Here is a 23,192-nt window from a genome sequence, read left to right on the forward strand (position 1 = left end):
CACACAAAAGATCGAACAAAAAGTATTTCATCTTCTCCAAAGGAATGGAATTTCTATACACGTATCCTCAGCCGAATTCCTTGGTAGTCGATGCCGCTCAGCAGCAATCAAAGACCCCTCAATATAAAAACACCTCATCAGACAGGGAGGCCAAGCATTTAGATCTTTTCGGAAGAAAAGAATACTCATCTGCTATGCTAACTTTACAAATGGCAAACTACTTGGCACATCTCTCCAACCACAACTTTGATAATTATGCAAAGTTGGTGACACTTCTAGAACAGCTGCCAGAAGAAAAACGTCAGCTTTTGAAATCGGTGGTACAAGAGGGATATACAGCCTCGAGAACAGCATTGCAAATTTCATTAGATATTGCGTACCACCGCTACATCAGTGGCAATGCGGAATTCCTCGTGGCTTCAGATGGCATCTGTACCAAAAGATCTACACACAAAGGTAGAGGACCTACCATTCAATAATTAGAGTCTGTTTGCGGCTAACACCGACCAAGTGCTGCACTCTGGAAAAGACTCCAGGACAATGCTCAGGACTCTTGGCATGTACACGCCACCATACCGTCGAAAACGATACATGCCCTATGACAGACAGTGGCCTACTCCCTATGCTAATCCTGGGTTCAGACAATATGAACCTCAACAAAGAGGGAAACCTTGACAACAAAAATGATGCCCACAATCGAACAGGGCGTCCATCCAGCACAACAATAAACAGCCAGTTTGACGGTATATTCGAGGGACTACAGTTCATCCCCCTAACACATGAATCAGAAACCTGGGAGCTATTTCACCATCACTTACGGCCCTTCCAACAAAGGTGGTTTGCCATCACCACCGACCGCTGGGTCCGGGAGTTGATAACATCAGGTTACACTATACACCTTGTCTCTCTGCCACCCACCTCTCTCCCACCCCCATCCCTTTTCAGGGACCCATTTCACAAGACTCTTCTCATGTAGGAGGTTCTTCTTAATATTGGCGCAGTAGAGGGAGTGCCAGAACAATTCCACGGCAAGGGATTTTACTCCCAATATTTTCTCCACCCATCCTGGATTTCTGTCACCTCAATCGACATCTCAGAAAACATAGATTCAAGATGGTGACACTAGCTTCCATTATGCCAGCCCTGAATGTGGGAGATTGGTTTACGTCCCTTGATTTACAAGATGCATATTTTCACGTCACAATACATCCTGCATACAGACATTTCCTCAGGTTCACCATAGAGAACCATCATTTTCAATACAAAGTCCTCCCATTTGGCCTTTTGTCCGCCCCCAGAGTTTTCTTCAAAACTCTGTCCGTAGTGTCAGCCTATCTTCATCGCCAGGGCATCATGATATTTCCCATATCTGGACAACTGCCTAATCAAAGCTCCTACATACCATCAAGTGCTACAAGCCACTCACATTACAAGAAACTTATTTACAGCCCTAGGTCTCATAATCAACATTAAAAAATCCTCACTCAGTCCGCAAATGTCCCTCTAGTTCATTGGGGCACGGTTAGATTCTGCAACAGCGAAGGCTTATCTTCCAATGGTCAGATTCAACAAAATACAGGATCATGTCCATACCATCTCTATCAGCCATCTCTGTCAGCCATACCATCTCTATCTACCATCTCTGTCATCACTCTTACCTGATTAAGGCTCATGGGCCATATGGCAGCAATCACTTACGTGGTACAGCATGCGAGGCTTCATCTCAGATGCCTGCAGTATTGGATAGATTCAATCTATCGCCTGGGCAACCAACATGTTCACAGACCAGTCACGGTACCCGCTATGGTGAGACATTCCCTGAAATGGTGGACATCCACTGCCAACATGCTTATAGGTCTTCCCTTTCATCGTCCTCAACCGGACATCCAAATTACTACAGACGCGTCTCTCATGGGATGGGGAGCACACTGCACAGGGGAACACGTACAAGGACAATGGTCCCCGGCAGAAGCGCTACAGCATATTAACCTACTGGAGCTAAGGGCAGTATTCAATGCCTGCAAAGCATTTTTGCCCAAAATTTGACACCACACGGTCCAGATTTTTACCACCACCACCACCACAGTATATTATATCAGCCGCCAAGGCGGAGCCAGATCCAAGTCCCTTTGTACAGACGCTACGCACTTATGGAACTGGTGCATTCACCGCTGAGTCAACATTGTTGACCTTACTTGCCGGGCAAGGACAATACGATCACCATCACGCTCAGCAGACACTTCTTTCCCCAACACGAGTGGGAGCTGAACCCACACGTGGCACACTTTCTATTCTGCCGCTGGCAGTATCCGCACATAGACTTATTTGCTATGCACATCAATATGAAATGCCCGAGGTGCTGCTCCAGAGCAGGACTTGAACCAAACTTTCTAGGGGACGCTTTTAACTGCACTGGGGCCAACGGCTACTCTACGCTTTTCCCCCAATTCCGCTTCTTCCAAGAGTACTGGAGAAAATAATCGCAGATAGGGCCATGGTCATACTTATAGCTCCATATTGGCCCAGACAAACATGGCTCCCGCTTCTAATACAGATGTCCCTACAGCTGCCATATCATTTACCGGAGAGCCCAGACCTCCTGATACAACTTGGGCAAACCATGATACACTCTCAAATTGACCGACTACATCTTACAGCCTGACTCCTAACTGGTTCCATCAGAAAGAGATAATCTGCTCTCAAGATGTAAAGCATGGCTTGTTTCACAGTAGACGCAACTCCATGCGAAAGACTTACCTTTATAAGTGGCGGCGATTCCACTCTTGATGCAACGACAACAGCTGTGATGCTATGACACTTCCAATCCATCGTATTTTGGACTACACACTACACCTTCACCGCTCCGGTCTTGCCATACCATCCATAAGGGTCCATCTATTGGCGATCTCCATCTTCAGACAACCAATAGAAGGATACTCAATATGTACCCATCCCATGACCAAAAGATTTTTGAAGGGACTCACAAATCTTTATCCTGTGCGGAGAAGTCTCCCAGTACCCTGGGATCTTCAATTAGTCTTGGACACTCTTACGTGTCCATCCTTTGAGCCAATAGCCACCTGTGACTTTCCCATACTTACCATGAAAGTTGTCTTCCTTCTAGCCATCACCTCAGCATGAAGGGTTGGCGAACTCACAGCTCTTTCGGCTGACCCGCCTTACACTCTCTTTACTAATACTGGAGTGATACTACGGCCACATCCGAATTTCCTTCCGAAAGTGAACTCGGAATTTCATATTAACGAACCAATAATACTTCCTACCTTTTATCCCAAACCGCACGACTCACCTCATGAGGCTCAACTTCATACGCTAGATGTTCGGAGGGCCTTAGCGTTTTACCTAGAGAGAACACGACCCTTCCGACAATCACAATGCCTTCTACTATGCACAAACGAGCGACCCAAGGGTCGGCTGTTATCATCGCAATGTATTTCTAAACTAATTGTGAAATGCATTGCACATTGCTACTCGCTACACCATAGAACAGTACCTGCCTCGACATATGCACATTCCACCAGAGCAACAGCTGCAACCACAGCCTTCCTCCGAGGTGTGTCGCTACAAGATATTCGAAGAGCGGCAACCTGGTCTTCGGATGTGACATTTGCAAAACACTACGCAATTGACACCATTGTCCGGGACTCAGTGCTAGCATTGGCAATACTTTCCACAGCGCAGAGCTCCTGACTCCAATCCCTCCTCCGTAGACCAGATGACAGCTCAGTACTCACCTACAGTGGAGCACCTATGGGGACACTATCTGAAGAAGAAAAGGAAGTTACTCACCTTGTGCCGTAATGACGGTTCTTTGAGGTGTGTGTCCCTGTGAGTGCTCCATGACTCGCTCTCCTCCCTGTTTGGAGTCTTCTCTTATGTTTTTCAGACGTACCCAATTAGGAGGAACTGGTAGGAGCTGAATCACGCGCAGCCTCAGAAACAGCGCAAAGGGCATGCGCCGCCGCCGCGCAAGTGCGGTCCGGCTAAACCACGGCTAATGAATCTCTGACCTGTGGTGCTGGGACAAGCCCCACACCTACAGTGGAGCACCCATAGGGACACACACCTTGAAGAACTGTCATTACGGCACAAGGTAAGTAACTTCATTTTTTTGCACAAAAAGAAGCAGTGTGGATGGGGATTTTTTTGTGCAAAACCCCTGGTTTGCACAAGATCCTTATGCCTCTCTGGGACAGGCATAAGGATCTTGTCTAAAATGAGGTTTTTGCACAAAACAAAAGTTCACACTGCTTCTTTTTGCGCAAAAACCCCTTGCGCAAAAAGAAACAGCAGAAAATATGCTAATGAGATTGTGACTTTTGCTTATAAGTCTCTCATTAGTATATTTTCTGCCGGAAGAACTTGCAGTGAAGACAAAGCCTAAAGGTCTAGCAAGTTCTTCAGCCAGCACTCTGAAAACATTTGGATGTAAGTTATCCATACCCGTGGAGTTAAAAGTGTCTAACTTTATTAGCTGCTGTTTAATATCCTCCTGAAATGTTAGTGGAATGGAAAGAATATTTTTATATAATCTGTTTTTTCCCAAATGCAGAACAGGAATATGTATTGAAAACTTCTACCTTTTCTACAATATTTTTGTTAAATCTACCATTTATATTTAGTAATCAACCAGTACAATTATTAGGATTATTTTTATTCCTAGCATGATTAAAAATTCCTTCTTACTGACCTTAACTCTGCTGACCATAGAATTTTCCTTGTGTCCCTTTGCTTCCCTTATCAATTTTCTGTAGTTCCTATCATCTGATTTATTTTTATTACCAACTTATCTTTTCTTCCATATTACTATTTTAAATTTTTTATAACATGTCAAAGTGGGGGAGGAAGGTGAGTCCAAGGCCAGCAATACTGTCTTGCAGCAATACTCTGGATTGTGTCACATGTGGGGAGAGTCAATGGCTACTTCACCTAGCAGCTGGAGTCAGTTGCCGTGTCACCCAAAGGCAAGTGCCAGTGGCTTCTTTGCTTACCAGCTGGAGTCGTGGCTATGTCACCAATGGCAAGAATTGGTGGCCACTTTGCCTACTGACTGTAGTCAATAGCCAGGGATAGAGGAACTGAGGTCCTTTCTGCTCCACTGGGCAAAAAAACAATAGTTCAAAGTATGTGGACTAAAGGGTGGGTGCTTATGCCTATTCCTGAGATACTTCCTGATGTGACTTTGGTTCCCCTGCTGATGCTACTGGTCTGTATTGTGGTTCCCCTTGCAGTTCACATGGGTCAGTCTCCAAAGAGTCTCCTGTCCACAAGCAGCTCATCATCCTCAGCCTCTGCACTTTGGCATTTTGACCAGTAAGCCTGGTCTCAGCTCTCACCAGCTTCTCTATAGGAGGCTGAGACACCCAACTGCTTTCCTGCTCAGTCCACCTGGACTGAGCTGAGCCTGCTCCCTTGTGAGCACTGTGAGCATGCCCAGCAGAGATGGAGGGCTGTGGCCTCTTGTGTCCAGAGGGAATCCTCAACCCTTGCTTCACCAATGTGGGTTTGTCCACCCTGTCACATCACTGCCTTCACTTCCTCTCTAAACCAGGTCTTTTTTCTGACCTTCTAATTCTAGCATCAGTTTAATTGCAATCATCCCATCCTCATCACTATGTATGATTTAAATTATGTATGGGCTTATCATTCTTCTATTAAGCACGCTAAGGCAATATTGTTCTATAGTCAGCACACAGAGATTTGCTCTCTCTCTCTCTGACCATTTAATAAGAAATATTGGTATTGAATGGTGAACGAGTAACCTGACATTTAAACAGGTTAGGCACTGGCTAAGTATTGAAATGCACAACAGATCCCCCATGTGTCCATCAGTCTGGAGAGTATTCACCACAAACAACATCATATGCTGGACATATGTACAAAAATATATTTTTCTTATTAAAGAGGCTGGGGTGCCTCCTTAGTCTATTACAGGTCAGCCTCAAATAGTAATTTGTGACTTGTGCTGCGATCATGCTACCCCGACAGCTATTCTGTGGCTTTCCCCCGGTATGGCCTATGTAAATCTGCAAGCACCAGCTATCTAAGAGTAGGAACAGCAGGCTTGAGTACTCAGTTGGACAAAATCAGTCATTACTTTGTTTTAAGTAATCCATCTATCTTTAAAAGCAATGGATAAACTCAAGCCAAGGCTCTGCCCCAAATGTTCCACATTTCACAGAACCCTTAACACCATCCACCATCCCTTCAAGGCTCTGAGGTTGGTTTGAGAAAAATTCCTCAGTTTCAAGATCTTACTCATAGTAACCATCTCTTTCTCCCCTTCCCTATTTAGTTTTATTACAAGGCATAGGGATGACTGCACAGTTTCCTTGTTTCCTGTCTAAGACCCTTTTCTGCATCAACTTGCAGGATAATTTGATAGTTCTGTCCTTCGTCCTCACTCCTAGGGATGAAAAAGAAAAAGTTTCTGTACACCCAACATATAAATATAGCTTGAATTATCTACTTAAACTGAACTGTGATGGCCATTGTATAAGGCCAATCCAGTATGGAAGCCAAAAAGGCTGCATAAGATTGCAAGGGGACTATGAATTGTGATATTGCATCAGTGGGGCCTATGTTACTAGAGGCAAAGCTCCTCTCTCCTCCTCATTGTATTAAAACACTTATTTTTATGGAGAGAAGGTGGCAATGTCTCCCCATTGGAGCTCTGCAGTATTGCAGTATTCTCAGAGTTACACAATTCAAAAGAGTTACACTGATTCCCATCAGATGATGACCTCAAAATGTACAGATGACTTGGTCACTACTTGATTATATATACAGTATCCCAGTGGCTGTCACATTCACCCTTTTGTTCTTGTGTCCGAATATTATTTTGGGAGTTCCTGTCTTCTGGACTGAGGAGACACTAGGAGGAAGGGACTTTTAGTTAATCTGATTTGGTTTCTCCGGATATGTCTACGCTGCAGAGTTTTTTTCAGAAAAATGGCTGTTTTTCCGAAAAAACTTCAGTTACGTCTAGAGTTGCCAGATGGTTTTAATAAAAATACCGGACACACTTGACATTACGTCACAATCTACATTACATCTTACTTAGAAATATGTTTTCTCATTTATATTTTCTCAATTTGTTTCCCGAACAGAAAGCTCAAATACTGGACTGTCCAGTTCAAAACCAGACACCTGGCAACCCTAGTACATCCACACTGCAATTGCATTCTTTCGACAAAAAGTCGAAAGAATGGAGGAGTTTTTCTAACAGCGGTAAACCTCTTTCTACAAGGAAGAACACCTCTTCCAAAAAGAGCTCTTTTGGAAAAAGGCATGTGTGGATGGGGGAAAGGGTTTTCTTTCAAAAGAAGAAGCCTCCAGGAAATGACACAGGTGCCTCGGTGGCTACTCCATCCAAAGTAATCACAACTCCATAGTTACTGTCTCCTGGCACCTCTTACAGCTGCAGTCATCCTGGACAAGCCTTGTGGCAGGAAGCTGGCCCTGGAGCAGCATCCTGACCACACATCTCTCCTTACCGCAGGCCTGCTGACCCATCGCACAGCCACGAGTCCCCCATGACACCTCTGGCCCTCGCAGGGAGCACGACCAGGGCTCCCAGGACCCACAAAGGGGTACCAAGTGGCAGGCACCCTTGTGGTCTGGAGTGGAGATCCTGTCCCTCCTCGAGTTGTGGGGGGAGGAGGAGACCCTACAGGATCTCTGCTAATGTTGCAGTGCGAATATTTATGGCCAGATGGCCGAGGTCTTGCGGGGACACCCACCCCAGACCTTAGAACAGGTCTGGAGTAAGGTGAAGGAGCTCCGCCAGGGCTATGCAGAGGCCCAAGAGCACAGCTTGAGCTCTGGGGCAGGACTCCACAACTGCCCTTACTTCAATGAGCTGCACCAGATCCTGGGGGGTGGGGAAGCCCTTTCCCCCATTTGTGGTCGTCGACTCCAGCCTTTGAGATGCCTGTCAGCGCCCAGCTGGAGGTTGCGGCAACCAGAGCACACACTGCTAAAGCTTTGCTGTCCCTCGAAGATGTAGGCAAGCACACAGCAGAAGCATAGAAATGGCTGTCCAGGAGGGTCCCTTTAGGCGCGTCTCTCAGCTAGGCTTAGGCAACAGCACTCAGAAGCAACTGATGATCTAATGCCCTGGCTGAACTGGTTCCGGGTGGCCTTATATGCAAGATAGCATCCAATCAGTGTGGATGCTATCTTTCGAAAAAGCAGATCGCTTTTTCGATGCACTTTGACAGTGTGGATGCGCTTTTTCGGAAGAAGTTTTTTTTCGGAAGATCTCTTTCAGAAAAGCTTCTTCCGAAAGAGGCCTGCAGTCTAGACATAGCTTCCTACTTCCTGCTAGGTCCATTGAGATATTCCAATATACAGCCAGAAAACATTATTTCACTTATGACTTTTATATAAATCTTTTTAAAAATAAACCACAACAAAACATTACACTTTTAATGTAATGAAGACTGTGTTACTTATATGTATCTCTTATCTCTATGACACATGAATTAGCAATAAAGGTTGCCCATCTTATTTCACTTGATTTCTCTTTATTTTCATGAATTGTTTTCACAATTTGTTTGATTTGTTCATTTATTAGTTTATTCGGTGTGGATTTTATGGCTCAGGAAGTTTCAGAAACTGGATTCCTTAGCTGAAACTGACCCTTTATATAGGCCTGACAGAGTAAAAGTCTTTGATTTCCCTCTCTCCATCTGCTGGTAGAAAGAGATATTACCCATATAGATTGTACCAGTAAGGAATTGCAGAAACTATAAATTAGAGTAGGTAAATTTTCCTTATAATGCTATGTATACTTTCTATTAAGAACTGGTAGTTTATTTCACTTAGGCAACAAAATGCTTGCTATCAAATGAAAATAACTTTAGATCACTTACAGATCTGAGTTTAACAGAAAGGAATAACTTAAATGTTAAATATTATGTATCTCATTTCTAATTCTCTGGCACATCTGTTCTTCAAAGTGTATAGTACTTTGAGTTATGCTGAAAGGGTTGTGGTTAAGATTCCCGCTACTGCAAACTGATGTGCTGATGCAAGATGGAGATTTGTTAATTTAGGATGGTGCACAAGACCTTTTTGAATAGTTTTCAGTTCTTATACTGTTTAGTAATTTTTTTTTACATTTACTGATAGAATAAATGGAGGATCATATAGCAGGGTTTCAACAGGTTCAGCAATGCATTTCAAAGGTTTTTCAGAAGGCAGGTGTACCATGCTTCTATTTTACATACTCTACAATTACCTTCTGCCAATAATTACAATATATTTACAATATTAAGTACAGGAAATGATCAAATTAATTATATGGATAAGCTACTGCAGGTGTCACCAGATTGTGCGGTTACACAGTTTAACACATTCTTTTTTTAAAGTATTTGAGCAGTGTTCAGCCTTTGAAGAAATGTTGTATTGTTAGTTTGGTAATGCTATTATTGTTGAATGATTGTTGTAAACAGCAAGAGAATTTTTTCTCTGCCTTACTCTAAAATATATCAGTTTTTGGTGAAGAGTAACTTCCTGGAAACTGAACTCTAGTCTATTGCTGATATTTCTGAAAAAGAGGATTACCTGCTTGCCACATGTTACCACCTCTGTTAAAGGACTGGTACATGTAGTGTAAATCAGGGATTCTGAAATGTTTTCTCTCTGAGGCCGCTCTCAACATGCTCCATGGCCTGGTGGGCAGGAAACTTGGGGCTCTTGGAGGAGGGAGCTTTGGACATAGACAAAATTTTACTTTTATTTGTATTTGTGTGTGTATGTGTGTAGCGGGGGACCGGGGGTGAGAATGGGGGGAGGGGCAGAGCTGGAGGGGTCCAAGGAGGGAATTCCACCTCCACCCCCTGATTCAGTTCAGCAGGCCATGCAACCTGACTGGCTGTGGGAAGGATGCAACCAAAAATAACCAACAACAAACCACAACTCAAAGAGAAGACTCAGCTCAAAAAGCTTGAAAACTGCTCAAGAGATCGCTAGGGGCTGTGTGAAATGAGTGAAGGGAGAGGGTAGATTGGCTGTGTATGGGCAAGGTGTGGGCACAGTGTTGATAGGGGTTGTGTATAGGTGTGTGTGGGGAGCTTCCAGTATGGCTTCTAGCATCAGCAAGGGCAGGGACACTGGGGCTCCTAGCTGCTCCTGGCTTGGGGGAGGCAAGCTAGGGGGGTGGGAGGACTTCCAGCTTTAGTCCTACACTACTCCTGGCTTCAGCCCCATGGGGGCTGCTGGGTTTCGGGGCTTTGGCTCTCTGCTGCAGTGTTCCATGGCCCCCCTGGAAGGACTTGTGGGCCACTGACTGCTGATGGAGAATTTCTGGTGTAAACAAAACAAGTTATACCAAGAATACATCCAGACTCCATGTTGCTGATTTCCCCTCCGCTCCAACTAGAAACCAGTCTGCAAGTCCTCAAAATCTGCTACCACCTTCCTAAGAGTATGTCTACACTACCCCGCTAGTTCGAATTAGCGGGGTAATGTAGGCATACCGCACTTGCAAATGAAGCCCGGGATTTGAATTTCCCGGGCTTCATTTGCATAAGCGGGGAGCCGCCATTTTTAAATCCCCGCTGGTTCGAACCCCGTGCAGCGCGGCTACGTGGGGCACGAACTAGGTAGTTCGAACTAGGCTTCCTAATTCGAACTACTGTTACTCCTCGTGGAATGAGGAGTAACGGTAGTTCGAACTAGGAAGCCTAGTTCGAACTACCTAGTTCGTGACCCGCGTAGCCGCGCTGCACGTGGTTCGAACCAGCGGGGATTTAAAAATGGCGGCTCCCCACTTATGCAAATGAAGCCCGGGAAATTCAAATCCCGGGCTTCATTTGCAAGTGCGGTATGCCTACATTACCCTCCTAATTCGAATTAGGAGGGTAGTGTAGACATACCCTAATTTAGCTCTGCTGCTCTCATAAACTAATAGGGGTCAGAATAATTTTAGATATACTTCCTGCTGCATTCCTAGTAACACCAAGTTTGTGTGTAATTTATAACTTGCAATAAAAAATACGTATGTTGATTGCTGTTGATATCTACTCATAATGTTTTGTAGATGCTGCTATTATTGGTGTTTTATAGCAGAGGTTTTTATGGACCTACGCACGTTTTTATAGATCAATAAATCTTCTCATTTTTTTATTTTATTTAGATCCATCATATGTTTTGTTTTATAGGACAATTTTTCAAAGACTGCAATGATTCTGATAGTCATCTTCAAGCCTGAAGAGAATGTTTTATTAGGCTAATTTTTCCCAAGAAATGTAAACAAGAGTATGTCTACACTACAGCGCTAATTCGAACTAACTTAGTTCGAATTAGTTAATTCGAACTAAGCTAATTAGAATTAGCGCATCTAGACCTAAAAACTAGTTCAAATTAGCGTTTTGCTAATTCGAACTAGCATGTCCACATTGAGTGGACCCTGAACAGAGGTTAAGAATGGCCGGAAGCAGTGCCGGCAGGCCATCAGAGTAGAACTTAGAGCGTGGAGCTGCTGTCTCAGGCTAGCCGAGGGCTGTGCTTAAAGGGACCCTACCCCCACCCCGGACAGACAGTTCTCAGGGGTTCCCCGCTTGCAAAGCAGTCCTGGCTTGGAGTGCCCTGAGTGCCCACACTCGGAACATCACAGCACTCGGCCATCAGCCAGGCTGCACTTGCAGCAGGCTGCCATCCGGGGGGAGGGGACAATCAGGGGAGGCTGCAGGAGAACTTCCACCCCGAGCAGCCCGCAGAGCCAGCCCAGTCCTCCCCATCGGGGGCTCGTACCCCATTCCTCCCTCACCTCCTTCCACTTACCCCTCCTTAGCCCCCCTTCCTGATGTACAAAATAAAGTACACGTGTGTTCAAAAATAGAATCTCTCTTTATTGAACAAAACTGGGGGAGACTGGGAAAAGGAGGTGGGAGAGGGGAAGAGAGAGGCTGGGAGAGGGGAGGGCAACTAAAATGATCAGGGGTTTGGAACAGGTCCCATATGAAGAGAGGCTAAAGAGACTGGGACTTTTCAGCTTAGAGAAGAGGAGACGGAAGGGGGATATGATAGAGGTCTCTAAAAGTATGAGTGGTGTGGAGAGGGTGCATAAAGAAAAGTTCTCCATTAGTTCCCATAATAGAAGGACTAGAGGACACCAAAAGAAAGGAATGGGTAGCAGGCTTCAAACTAGTAACAGAAAGTTCTTCTTCACAAAGCAAATAGTCAACCTGTGGAACTCCTTGCTGCAGGAGGCTGTGAAGGCTAGAACTATAATAGAGTTTAAAGAGAAGTTAGATCAATTCATGGAGGTTGGGTCCATGGAGTGCTATTAGCCAGGGGGTAGGAATGGTGTCCCTGCCCAAAGTTTGTGGAAGGCTGGAGCGGGATGGCACGAGACAAATGGCTTGGTCACTGTCTTTGGTCCATCCCCTCCAGGATATCTAGGGTTGGCTACTGTCGGCAGACAGGCTACTGGAGTAGATGGACCTTTGGTCTGACCCAGTATGGCCATTCCAAGCTCAGGGCTCAGGGACCACCTCGATTTTCATGCAAACCTGCTCCTGGGTGGCCAGGCTGGCAGCTCTCGTGCCCTAGATGGCCACTTTCCTGTGCCTAGTGTGGAGTTCGTGGATGAGGTCCCTGATGTCTGCACTAGACGAGGCGGGTGCCCGCCTCTTGCGGTCCTGGCCAGGCTCCCGAGAGCCGCCAGCCTGGTCCCGGGAAGAGGCAGAGGGCTGGGGGGCATCGGGTGGCTGGCTCGAGCTGTGCCAGGTGCAGGGTCTGTTGGCTGGGTGCTGGCAGGCTTGCACCTGGCACGGGCACCGTAGCCAGCCCATGCCCCTTTAAGGGCTCCGGGGCCGGGAGGGGGGCATACGAGTTTTCCTGGTGGTGCCCAGAGTGGCCACCAGGGAAAGCTGGGGAGGGCTAGCCTCCCACTAGTTCGAATTAAGGGGCTACACAGCCCTTAATTCTAACTAGTAAGTTCGAACTAGGCTTAGTCCTCGTGGAATCAGGTTTACCTAGTTCGAACTAAGCGCTCCGCTAGTTCGAATTAAGTTCGAACTAGCGGAGCGCTAGTGTAGCGCCTATTAAAGTTAATTCGAACTAATTAGACGTTAGTTCGAATTAACTTTGTAGTGTAGACATACCCCAAGAGTGTGACATGTTTCAGGGTTAACTATGATAAATCTAGGGCAGGTGGAGGATCCAGGGCTTCCCACAGCAGCTCAGGCTTTCTGGGTGCTCTTGCTGCTTCCCAGCTCTGGCTTGGCCAGGAGTCAGAACGTCAAGAAGGGAGGAGGAGCAGAACATGACGGCTAGATGCAGGAAGAGGTTGGCACTGCTTGAATCTCAGACAGGCACAAAGTGGGCCTTGCAGGAGTTTGGGACAAATGCTGTCCCAGAGTCATTTAGCCAGGGATTTGAGGTTCACATATTGGGACTGTCCTGCTCAATTCAGGAAAGGTGGACACCCTTCATGAGTCACTACCAACTGTCTATGTAACCCACACACCTACATGGTATACAGTCCTATGTAGTGGCACTTAGTCCACTTACAGAAAGGAAGAGTGAGTCTCCTCCAGAGCCTTAGCTGAGAGCCAGCTGGCTTTTAGCACATGTGGTAGAGGCTCATGCACTAGGCTCTAAAAGACCCAGGTTCTGTTCTGCCTCTTGGGGTTACACTTAGGCTATGTCTATACTGCAGGCTTCTTGCGCAAGACCTGTTTTGCTTAAGACTTCTTGCGCACAAGTCTTGCGCAAGAGCGCGTCCACACTGCCATGTGCTTTTGCGCAAGAGATGTGCTTTTGCGCAAGAGCGTCCATTGCAGTGTGGATACTCTCTTGCTCAAGAAAGCTCTGATGGCCATTTTAGTCATAGGGATTTCTTGCGCAAGAAATCCTCATTGCCTGTTCACACTGCCTTCTTGCACAAGAGCTCTTGCACAAGAGGGCTTATTCCTCATGGGGAGAGGAGTAACTCTTGAGCAAGAAGCCCTCTGTTTTGACGCTTTACTGTAAATTTACTTGTGCAAGTACGCGCAAGCAGAGTAGATGCTCTGCAAGTTTTTGCGCAAGAATGGGCTATTCTTGCGCAAGAAGCCTGCAGTGTAGACGTAGCCTTACAGGTTGTGAAGGATTCTTCTGTGCCACTAGTAGCACAAACACCCTGCTCTGGGCTTCATGAGCCCCACTCTTTCTCTCCGCAGACTTTGTTATACATAAGTGCCCAGTCTTATGTCTTCCCCAGAGTGTACATTGACCCCTAACTCCATGGAAGCAGTGAACCTCATTTTACTGGCTTCATCTCAGTTCAACAACTCTCCTTAGCACAGACACTTAGACTAGGTCTACACTAGAGGAGAAGTTCAAATTAAGATTTGAAATTTAATTGCGTAGCTGGAGTCGAAATACCTTAAATCGAATTTTGACACCGTCCACACTGCGGGAGATTGATGGGAGCACATTCTCCCTTCGACTTCCCTTACTCTTTGTAGGAGCAGGACTACCGGTGCCAATGGGAGTGCCCTCTCAATTCAAATTAGCATGTCTTCACTAGCCTCTCTAATTCGAACCCTGCGGCTGCTTCGATCTTATCTCTAGGGTAGACATTGCCTTAGATATATTTTTACCACATTAAAGTTTATTTGACAAAGTTTGAGTTACAGATTCACATAAAAGAAAGTAAATGGATTTGGAAATACAAGCTTACAAGTAAAAGACAAATATAAAATGTAAACTATAATCTGTTAATAAGAATAAGCTACTTTCCTATCCTATAACAATTTCCTCACCCAGTGGTCAGTCCTTACAGCGCTTGCCCAGTACGGAAGGCTGGGATCCACTTTTCAGAAGACATTCCGACTGGCAAAGTGTTGCTTCCGCAATGGATATCATTTGTGTCCACTTTCCTTCTCTAATTCAGACACAGACTCTTGTCTTTGTCAGTGCTCAAGCCTCCCTGTGTCCCATAGTATAAACACAGGACTGGATTGAATCCATAGGTGTCAATTGTTCTCAGTGTTGATTGAGTCATCTGAAACCCAGGTGACAAGTTTCATTTTTGCCAATTTTGGAAGCCAATATTCTAAATATTACATAACTGCAAATGTTTTCCATACAAACATCCCACAGTAATCATGACAGCCAGCTACTTGTTTAATATTTGGTAAAGGGCCCCCTTTGGTGAAATATTGAGAAGATGTTTGAATATAGATGTATGCCTGCCAGGGCATGCCTGGGTGTATCTGGGTTTTCCGTTAAAAGCATTTTCGGAACAGAGCGTCTAGATTGGCACGGACGCTTTTCCGCAAAAGCACTTTTTGCGGAAAAGCGGCTGTGGCCAATGTAGACACGCTTTTGCGCAAAAAAGCCCCGATCACCATTTTCGCCGTCGGGGCTTTTTTGCGGAAAACAAATCTGAGCTGTCTACACTGGCCCTTTTGTGCAAAAGTTTTGCGCAAAAGGGGCTTTTGCCTGAACGGGAGCAGCATAGTATTTCTGCAAAAAGCATTGATTTCTTACAGTAGGAAGTCAGTGCTGTTGCAGAAATTCAAGTGGCCAGTGTAGACAGCTGGCAAGTTTTTCCGGAAAAGCGGCTGATTTTCCAGAAAAACTGGCCAGTCTAGACACAGCCCCTTTGCTGCAAACCAGCTGGCTTTTAGCTTATGTGGTAGAGGCTCATGCACCAAGCTCCAGAGGTCCCAGGTTTGATTCACACTGTTGGTATTGGATAGGTATTGACACAACATAAGGCTGTGTCTACATTGGCATTCCTTTCCGGAAAAGGGATGCTAATGAGACACATCGCAATTGCAAATCTGCGGGGGATTTAAATATCCCCCGCGGCATTTGCATTTACATGGCTGCCGCTTTTTTCCGGCTTGGGGATAAGCCGGAGAAAAGCGCCAGTCTAGACGTGATTCTCCGGAAAATAAACCCTTTTCCGGAGGATCTTTTTTTCCTACTTTCAAATATCCCCCGCGGATTTGCAATCCCCGGAAAGGGATGCCAATGTAGACACAGCCTAAGGGTATGTCTACACTACAGAGTTTTGTTGGAAAAATGGCTGTTTTTCCAACAAAACCTGACTAACATCCACACTGCAATCATGTTCTTCTGAAAGTAAATTAAAAGAACAGAGGTTTTCCAACATTGGTAATCCTTTTTCTAGAAGGAAGAAGCCTTTTTCCGAAAGAGCTCTTTCGGAAAAAGGTGTGTGAGGATGGAGAAGAGGGAGTTCTTTTGAAAGAAGAGGAAAGAGGAAAAAGCACAGGTGCCCTGGTAGCCACTCCGTCCATAGTAATCACAGTTTAAATACGAGATAGCGTCCATTCAGCGTGGACGCTATCTTTTGAAAAAGCAGATTGCTTTTTTGATGCGCTTTTGTGTGTGGATGCTCTCTTTCAGAAGAAGTTTTTTCAGAAGATCTCTTCCAAAAAAAGGTTCTTCCGAAAGAAGCCTGCAGTCTAGACATAGCCTATATATAATATATAAAGGAGAATGTTTGCAAGTTTGTGCGCTAATAACTTGGACACTATAAGAGCTACCGCAACGAAACTTTGCATGGTACTTTTGGACCCGATTGGGCCTGAGCTCAAGCTGTAAAAATAAAAAAGTAACTTGCCACGCTGCACTGCAGGGGTGGCCCCGCCCACCGTAGGTCCTGTGCCCGTTGCCCCACCCACCCTAGGTCCTGTGCTTGCCACCTGTGGCCCTGAGCGCCATCCGGGACTCGCCTCCTCCCACCCGCGAGATTACATAAGCGACCCTCTTTCCCTCCCCCCGTGCTGGCACACAGTGCCCCGACTCCCACATGCAAAACAGCTTGGGCACCCGCCCTACCCCCCGTGGCACCTGCAGCCCCAGGCATGAGTTGGGGTGCCCCTCCCGCGTGTAACCTCCCCTCCACCTGGGATTGCACCCCTCCCCCCCGGGGATGATGCAGATTTATATTTTAATCCCTATAGACAGGGGTGGATGAGAGTTTTGCGGGACCCAGGGCAGCACAATTTCACAGGGCCCCCCTTTGGAGAAAAAATAGAAAAAAGGCATTCCCCCTGTGCCCACTCCTCCAGTAGCCGCACTCTGATCATGTGAGCTACCCCTCCTCATCCCCTCTCCTAATACCTTCCTCTACACACCTGCCCTGCCTCTTTCCTCTGGTGCTGATCCCTCCCCTGCGGGTGTCTGCCCTTCTGCTTCACCCCCAGAATCCCTTGGCACCTGCATCTTTCCTTACCCCTGCACCCTCCTGGTGCCTCCCCCTTCCCTCACTGCCCCTGCCCCCTTTGCCCTCTTTTTCCCTGATGCCCACCCCCTCACCATCCTCTGTCCCCTTTCCCCTCATACTCCTGTGCCCTCACACATGCCTTGTTCCATCCCCACCTTGCTCATGCCCACCCCTCCTTTCAAGCCTTCTCCCAGCACCTCCCCCTCTAGCCCTCAATGCCCTTACCCTCTCCTCTCCCAGCATCACCTTGTCCCCCCCTTCCATTGACACCTTCCCTCCTGCCCTTTTCTTCATTGTCTCCACTTGGTCCCCTGGCATTTGTCTCTCTTCCACATTGCCCCTTGGTGCCTTCACCTTTCTTCTCCTGACCTGCCCCCCTCCCCTCATCACAAACCCCTTCCTCTGCCATCCACCTTCTGCTTTCCAGTTTGCAGGGCGGCTGCGACCCCGGCCCAGGCTCCAGACCACATGCCGAACCGAGCGGTGCAACGCTGGGACACGTGGTATTAAAGTCCTGGTCTGTGACGTTACGCCATGCCCGGCGTCTCCCCTCTCAGCTGTTCCATGGGGTTTCAGCACGCCGCGCATGCACTCCGTCGGCCTCACATGACCCGTACTTGCCGGCGCCGGGTAATTTAAAGTGCGAGGCTTCGGTGCCCCATCACAATCACCCTCCTCCCCCAGAAGCCGCCAGCCGGCCCTTCAGGAGACAGCCCACCGGGAAATTCCCAGTATCCCACCGGGCCAGTCCGCCCCTGGCGCTGGCGTGGGGCCTATTGAAGCGCGGGGCCCGGGGCAGCCGCCCTGCTCGCCCTGCCCTATATCCACTGCTGCCTATAGAAATTAGTGCAACTTTTCTACCATTCAGAAAAAGATAATGGACTACTGTTTTTCTACATTTTGTTCCTCCGGTTTCCCGAGCAACGCCGGGTAACTCCAGCTAGTGTTAAATAATAGTACTGATTTTATATTAAAGAGTGTGTATCATTTGTACTGACAGCCTGAAATCTGAAAGTTTGCCTTGATTGTCTGATAAGAAGTAATTTAATGCATGGTTGTGAATGGTGGAGGTCTTTTTTTCTTTTTTAGTATGGGCAACTTCTAAAAAGACTTCTGCACACTGTAGACACGAAAAGCCCCAAAACAAATTTTCTCACAATTTCCTCTACAAGCTTATTCTTGAAGCATCTTTATGGTGCAGTGGTGCTGAACCATCTCTATATTCAAATTAATATTTCTATAATGCATTTATCTTTAATTACAAGAGAATGCCCCTCTAGGATATTTCCTAACAATACTCATTAGTAATAAACAGATTATATCCTTATCAGTTAATCAACACTATACACTTCTAAGTGTTCTGAAAAATAAATGAAACAAGCCTGTCACTACTTGAATGCTTCAGTGCAGTGCTTGCATGCATTATGGAATCCATTGCGCTTTCTGGCTGGGGGAAAGGGAATGATGAGAGGTGAGCCTGAGCTGTTAAGTTTTAGATGCAAACTTCCTGAGGTTTAAGGCTGTTCAGATCTGGGCTTTTAGTTGGGTCCATTTCTAGTCAGGATTTAACATATATAAGGAGGGGACTGGGGTGGAGTAGGGGGAGGGGCAGCTTTAAAGCACATTGTGTACTACTGAGAAACCCATTGGTGACAATGTAGGTTCTTTATGATTCTCAAGTGGAAAGTGCTACAGAAATATAAAATATTTGTGTGAACTGTGAGATGAGTCTATTTGTGACCTTTGTTGAAAATAAAATAAGAAAGTAAGTGGGGTAGAATAGAAAAGAACAAATCAAACATTAGAATGTGTTTATTCAGATCTAGCATGCTTTAAACCTCATACAATGAGGTTTAACAGTTATTTCGAGAGAAGGGTTTTGTCTCGAAATAACGCTGATACATGGGGTGTTTTATTTCTCAATGCGATTTCAAAATGGCGGCTGGACGTTATTCTAAGTAAGCATGGTATATTTAAATCCTGTGCTTCATTAGCAATTTTGGTACACTACATTTGCATTCCTATCTCGAGATAGGGAGCAAGTGTAGACTTACCCTAATGGATTTAAAAGTAGCTATACTTCTACTAAAGAATCTGATCACCCGATTACAAGGGAGACAGCTGAATTGGAATTCATTTACAAGTTCAACACTATCAACTTAGGCTTGAATAAAAAGCTTAACTGGTTAACACACTAAAAAGGCAATTTCTCCATGGCTGATAGTCACATCTCCACATCAAATGGTATAAATGAGACACTGCCATCCTGATTTAACTAGCTTCATTGACACTGGTCCTACAATTGACAGGAAACTTCTTTTGCTGTTATATATCTCAAATTCTGTAATTTCCACTCCAACTCATCTGATGAAGGGGGTTTCACCCACAAAAGCTCATGACCTAATAACTCTGTTAGTCTGTAAGGTGCCACAAGACTGCTCATTGTTTTTAAAGTTACAGCCTAACACAGCTATTCCTCTGAGATCAGCAAGAATTTATTAGTGGTGGATTGCAGCTTGAAGTGATAGTGAAACTATTATTGTTCAAATTTCATCTTTGGTCTTTATTTGGTAACACTGCCAGAACTGCAAGTGTTTTGTTATAAATGGGCCAACATAAGCCTATTTCACAGTAGCACTAAACAAAGTAATAATAATAGTATGATGTTAACATATGAAATTTTGAAATAATTTTTATGTGAAAAACACACTAAGGATTAGGAGGCACTGTTGCCTCTGGAGGCCTACATTCAAATTCTATCTTGGCTCATGAGTGAAAATGAATTAGCTGTTCTCATCCTAGTCTACACATTCTTGTATCATATCACCAAAACCTGTCTATGAGACTGCTAGTCTAGAAAACCAGTAATAGTGTCACTCAAGACTGATCTTCATTGGCAGGTTTGTATGGAGAAACTTGAGCCAGCTCTGCTTTTACTGTGGTCCCTTTCATGAGTACAAATTCATTCCCTTTGAGTAAGTCCACACAGGGGCGCTATTTTCAGATAACATCTGTTATCCTGAAATAGTGTTCTGCATATCTTAACAGCAAATCCATTATTTCAAAATACATTCGAAATAACAAGCTTGTTATTCCAACATCCCATAAAACCTCGTTGCACAAGGATTAAAGGACTCGTTGGAAAACGCTCTATTTTAAAATTAGCGCTGTTTAGACAGTGCCAAATTTTGAAATAGGCTATCTCGAAATAAGCTACGCAATTTGCCTTTATGAAAGACAATAACTGAATTGTGCTGATTAATTCCTAAGAAATATGTGTCTGATTTTTTAGAACTGCTGAGCACCCATAGCTTCCACCACCTTTTAAAATCAGGCAATATATGTCCACAATTTGCTATCACCTTTTGCAGGAAGACATCAGTGTGAAAAATTTTAATATTTAAAAATAACTTTGTTTTATCCATGGTGTGGTGAGTTTTTAGAAAGGAAATTTTCAAGGAGGATTTCTAAGGAATGAACTCTTTATAGCAATAACTTCCTTTGCATTTGTAGTTACTATCTACTGAGTTATCTGTGAATAAAAATCTTTTATGACATAATTCTATAAAATGCTGTTTGTGGAGCAGCAGAAAGAATTGAAGATTAATTTTTTAAAATAGCAAAATGTAATGAAAAGTATTGTCTACCTAATATAATGGTTCAATCAAATGTCCTGTTTTTAAAGAAGCCTTTTAAATTATTCTTATGATCATACATTTATTGTATAATGATGTGACTGTAATATATTGAATTGTTAAGTATTACGTTAGGATAGCAAACTTCAGATCTCTATGCAAGGGTCTTTATTTAATCAGATCTCGCTAAAGGGGAATGTGTTCCATGATTATCATAATTCATCTATTCATCTTGCATTCCTTATCTTTTTTTCAGGATGGAGTAGGTGTAGATGAGAAGCTGTCTTTAAGGCGGGTAGCTGTGGTTGAAGATTTCTTTGACATTATCTATTCCATGCATGTGGAAACAGGGCCCAATGGAGAACAAATCCGAAAGCATGCTGGACAAAAAAGAACTTATAAAGCAGTAAGTAAACAAAAACCAGAATATCTATAAGTTAAAATATAATATCACAATTGCATTTTTTTTAAGATTATGAGTTATTTGGATTGGTGATTTTGTGTTTTTCACAATTGAGTCAGAAGTAATACAGCCCACCAATTTCAGCTTTATTTCAGAGATCTGTCTGGGAACATTTATGTGCATATATGCAAACATATAGATTGAAAATGCTTACGGTTCAATTTTCTACAGGAGCAATGGGTGCAAGTCTATTGACTTCAGTGGAGTTTCGTCCATTTCTGCTAGCAGGGAATTTGGCTGTTTTATCATTATTTGAAAGACAAGGTTGATGAGGTTATATTTTTTACTGGACCAACTTCTACTGATGAGAAAGACAACCTTTTAGGCTTGTCTTTCTAATCTCAAAAGTTTGTCTCTCTCACCAGCAAAAGTTGGGTTTAAGAAGAGATATTACCTCATCCATGTTGTCTCTTTAATATCTTTGGACCAATAAGGCTACAACTACACTGCATCCAAATATATTTTGATAACTTATAAAAATGAAGCTCCATGTTAATAGTATTTTTAATTATTAAATTAAAATGCAGATTTTTTTCCAGTTTATGAAAACTGTCAAGATATAGCCATTAAGGTTTGTTAAATTAAACTCCTGTACTTCAGCGGATGATAGAAATCTCCATTATATGTGGTTATTATAGGATAAATATATTTGATTTAATTGTCTGGTGATTTGTAACATTTTTCCTGAAAACAAAGTTTGAAAAGCAAGTAGATTCAATGTCATATCTGTTGACTGATCAGAAGTTGAACTAGTATAAACTGACTGACTAGAGAGAAAATTCTTTCTAATTCCTGAAGTGTGTTTTATAGTTTGAACTAGCCACTTCAATTCAACTTTGGTCTTGAAAAATTTGTAAACTGATGTTTAACGGAGCAGTATCTTTATGTAAATATGATATTTTCCCTTCTTAAAGAGGGGTAATAAAATGTTTACTGCTACTTCCCGAGGTGAATAAAATGTAACTCTTTGTCTGTATATCAGTGACCTTACTCCTGTGAGTAGCCTCATTGGTTTTAATTGGGCTATTCATGTGAGACAAATAATCAAAGATTTGATTATTAACTCCGTAGTTAAGCATGTATCACTTTTCTTCTGTTCTGGGACCATTATCTCAGTGGTTTGCAGTTGCAGTCAGCTGGAACTTTGCACACATCAGCCTGAATGCAATCTTTAGAAACAAAACAAACAAACGAATATGTGTAAATCATTTGAGCCATTCTCAACATGAAGAGAAACAAAATTTGTAAAAACTCAAAATGTCAGATGCATAGAGTTAAAATTATATTAGTGTTTTTTTCCACATGATATCGAAACTTTGTAGATGCATAATAATTTTTTGGCTCATTTACTGTCTTTTAAAAATATTTGATATCTAGATTATTTTATATTGTAAGGTGTGGGCTAGGTCTTTGTAAGAGTTCTCACAACATGACCTCAGCCTTATTAACGCACATGATATATATGGATAAGGGATGACACTTGCAGTCATCATGACAAATTATGCTAAGTTATTTAACGATCTTGCAATGTGGACAAAGGGTAACTGTGTAAATAACTTTTACCTGTAACCATAGTTAGTTTTGAAGGTTGGTCTTTAGCACACTAATGAAAGTAGTATTTAGCTTAATTGGTCATTAGTTGTACATTAATAAAAGTAGCATTCTCTTCACTATCCACTAGCTATGCATTAGTTTTGCTACTGTGGTCTATTGTAATGAACAGGTCACTTGCACTCTGAATTTCAAAGGGACTTCATATAGTAAGTATATCGAATGTTTATTGCCTGTAAATAAAGTACTTTAGAGCACAACCTTGCAAATATACATCAGATATAATACTTACTACTGTGAGTAGTCCTATTGAGTTCAATTGAAT

The 23,192-nt window shown here is 44.0% G+C and overlaps 1 protein-coding gene across 2 annotated transcripts in view; it reads left to right on the top strand.

Moving 5' to 3' along the window:
- The window catches only part of NOL4 (nucleolar protein 4), a 271,241-nt gene that overhangs the window by 59,889 nt on the left and 188,160 nt on the right, over positions 1 to 23,192 (top strand). For both annotated transcript variants that reach the window (XM_006115357.5, XM_006115358.5), the window contains exon 2: positions 21,110 to 21,259. In XM_006115357.5, the coding sequence (XP_006115419.1) occupies positions 21,110 to 21,259 (150 nt within the window). The remainder of the gene's footprint in view (positions 1 to 21,109; positions 21,260 to 23,192) is intronic.

This window comes from Pelodiscus sinensis, chromosome 2 (assembly GCF_052426305.1).
Source record: "Pelodiscus sinensis isolate ZL-2025 chromosome 2, ASM5242630v1, whole genome shotgun sequence".
In the NCBI taxonomy this organism is placed as follows: domain Eukaryota; kingdom Metazoa; phylum Chordata; order Testudines; family Trionychidae; genus Pelodiscus; species Pelodiscus sinensis.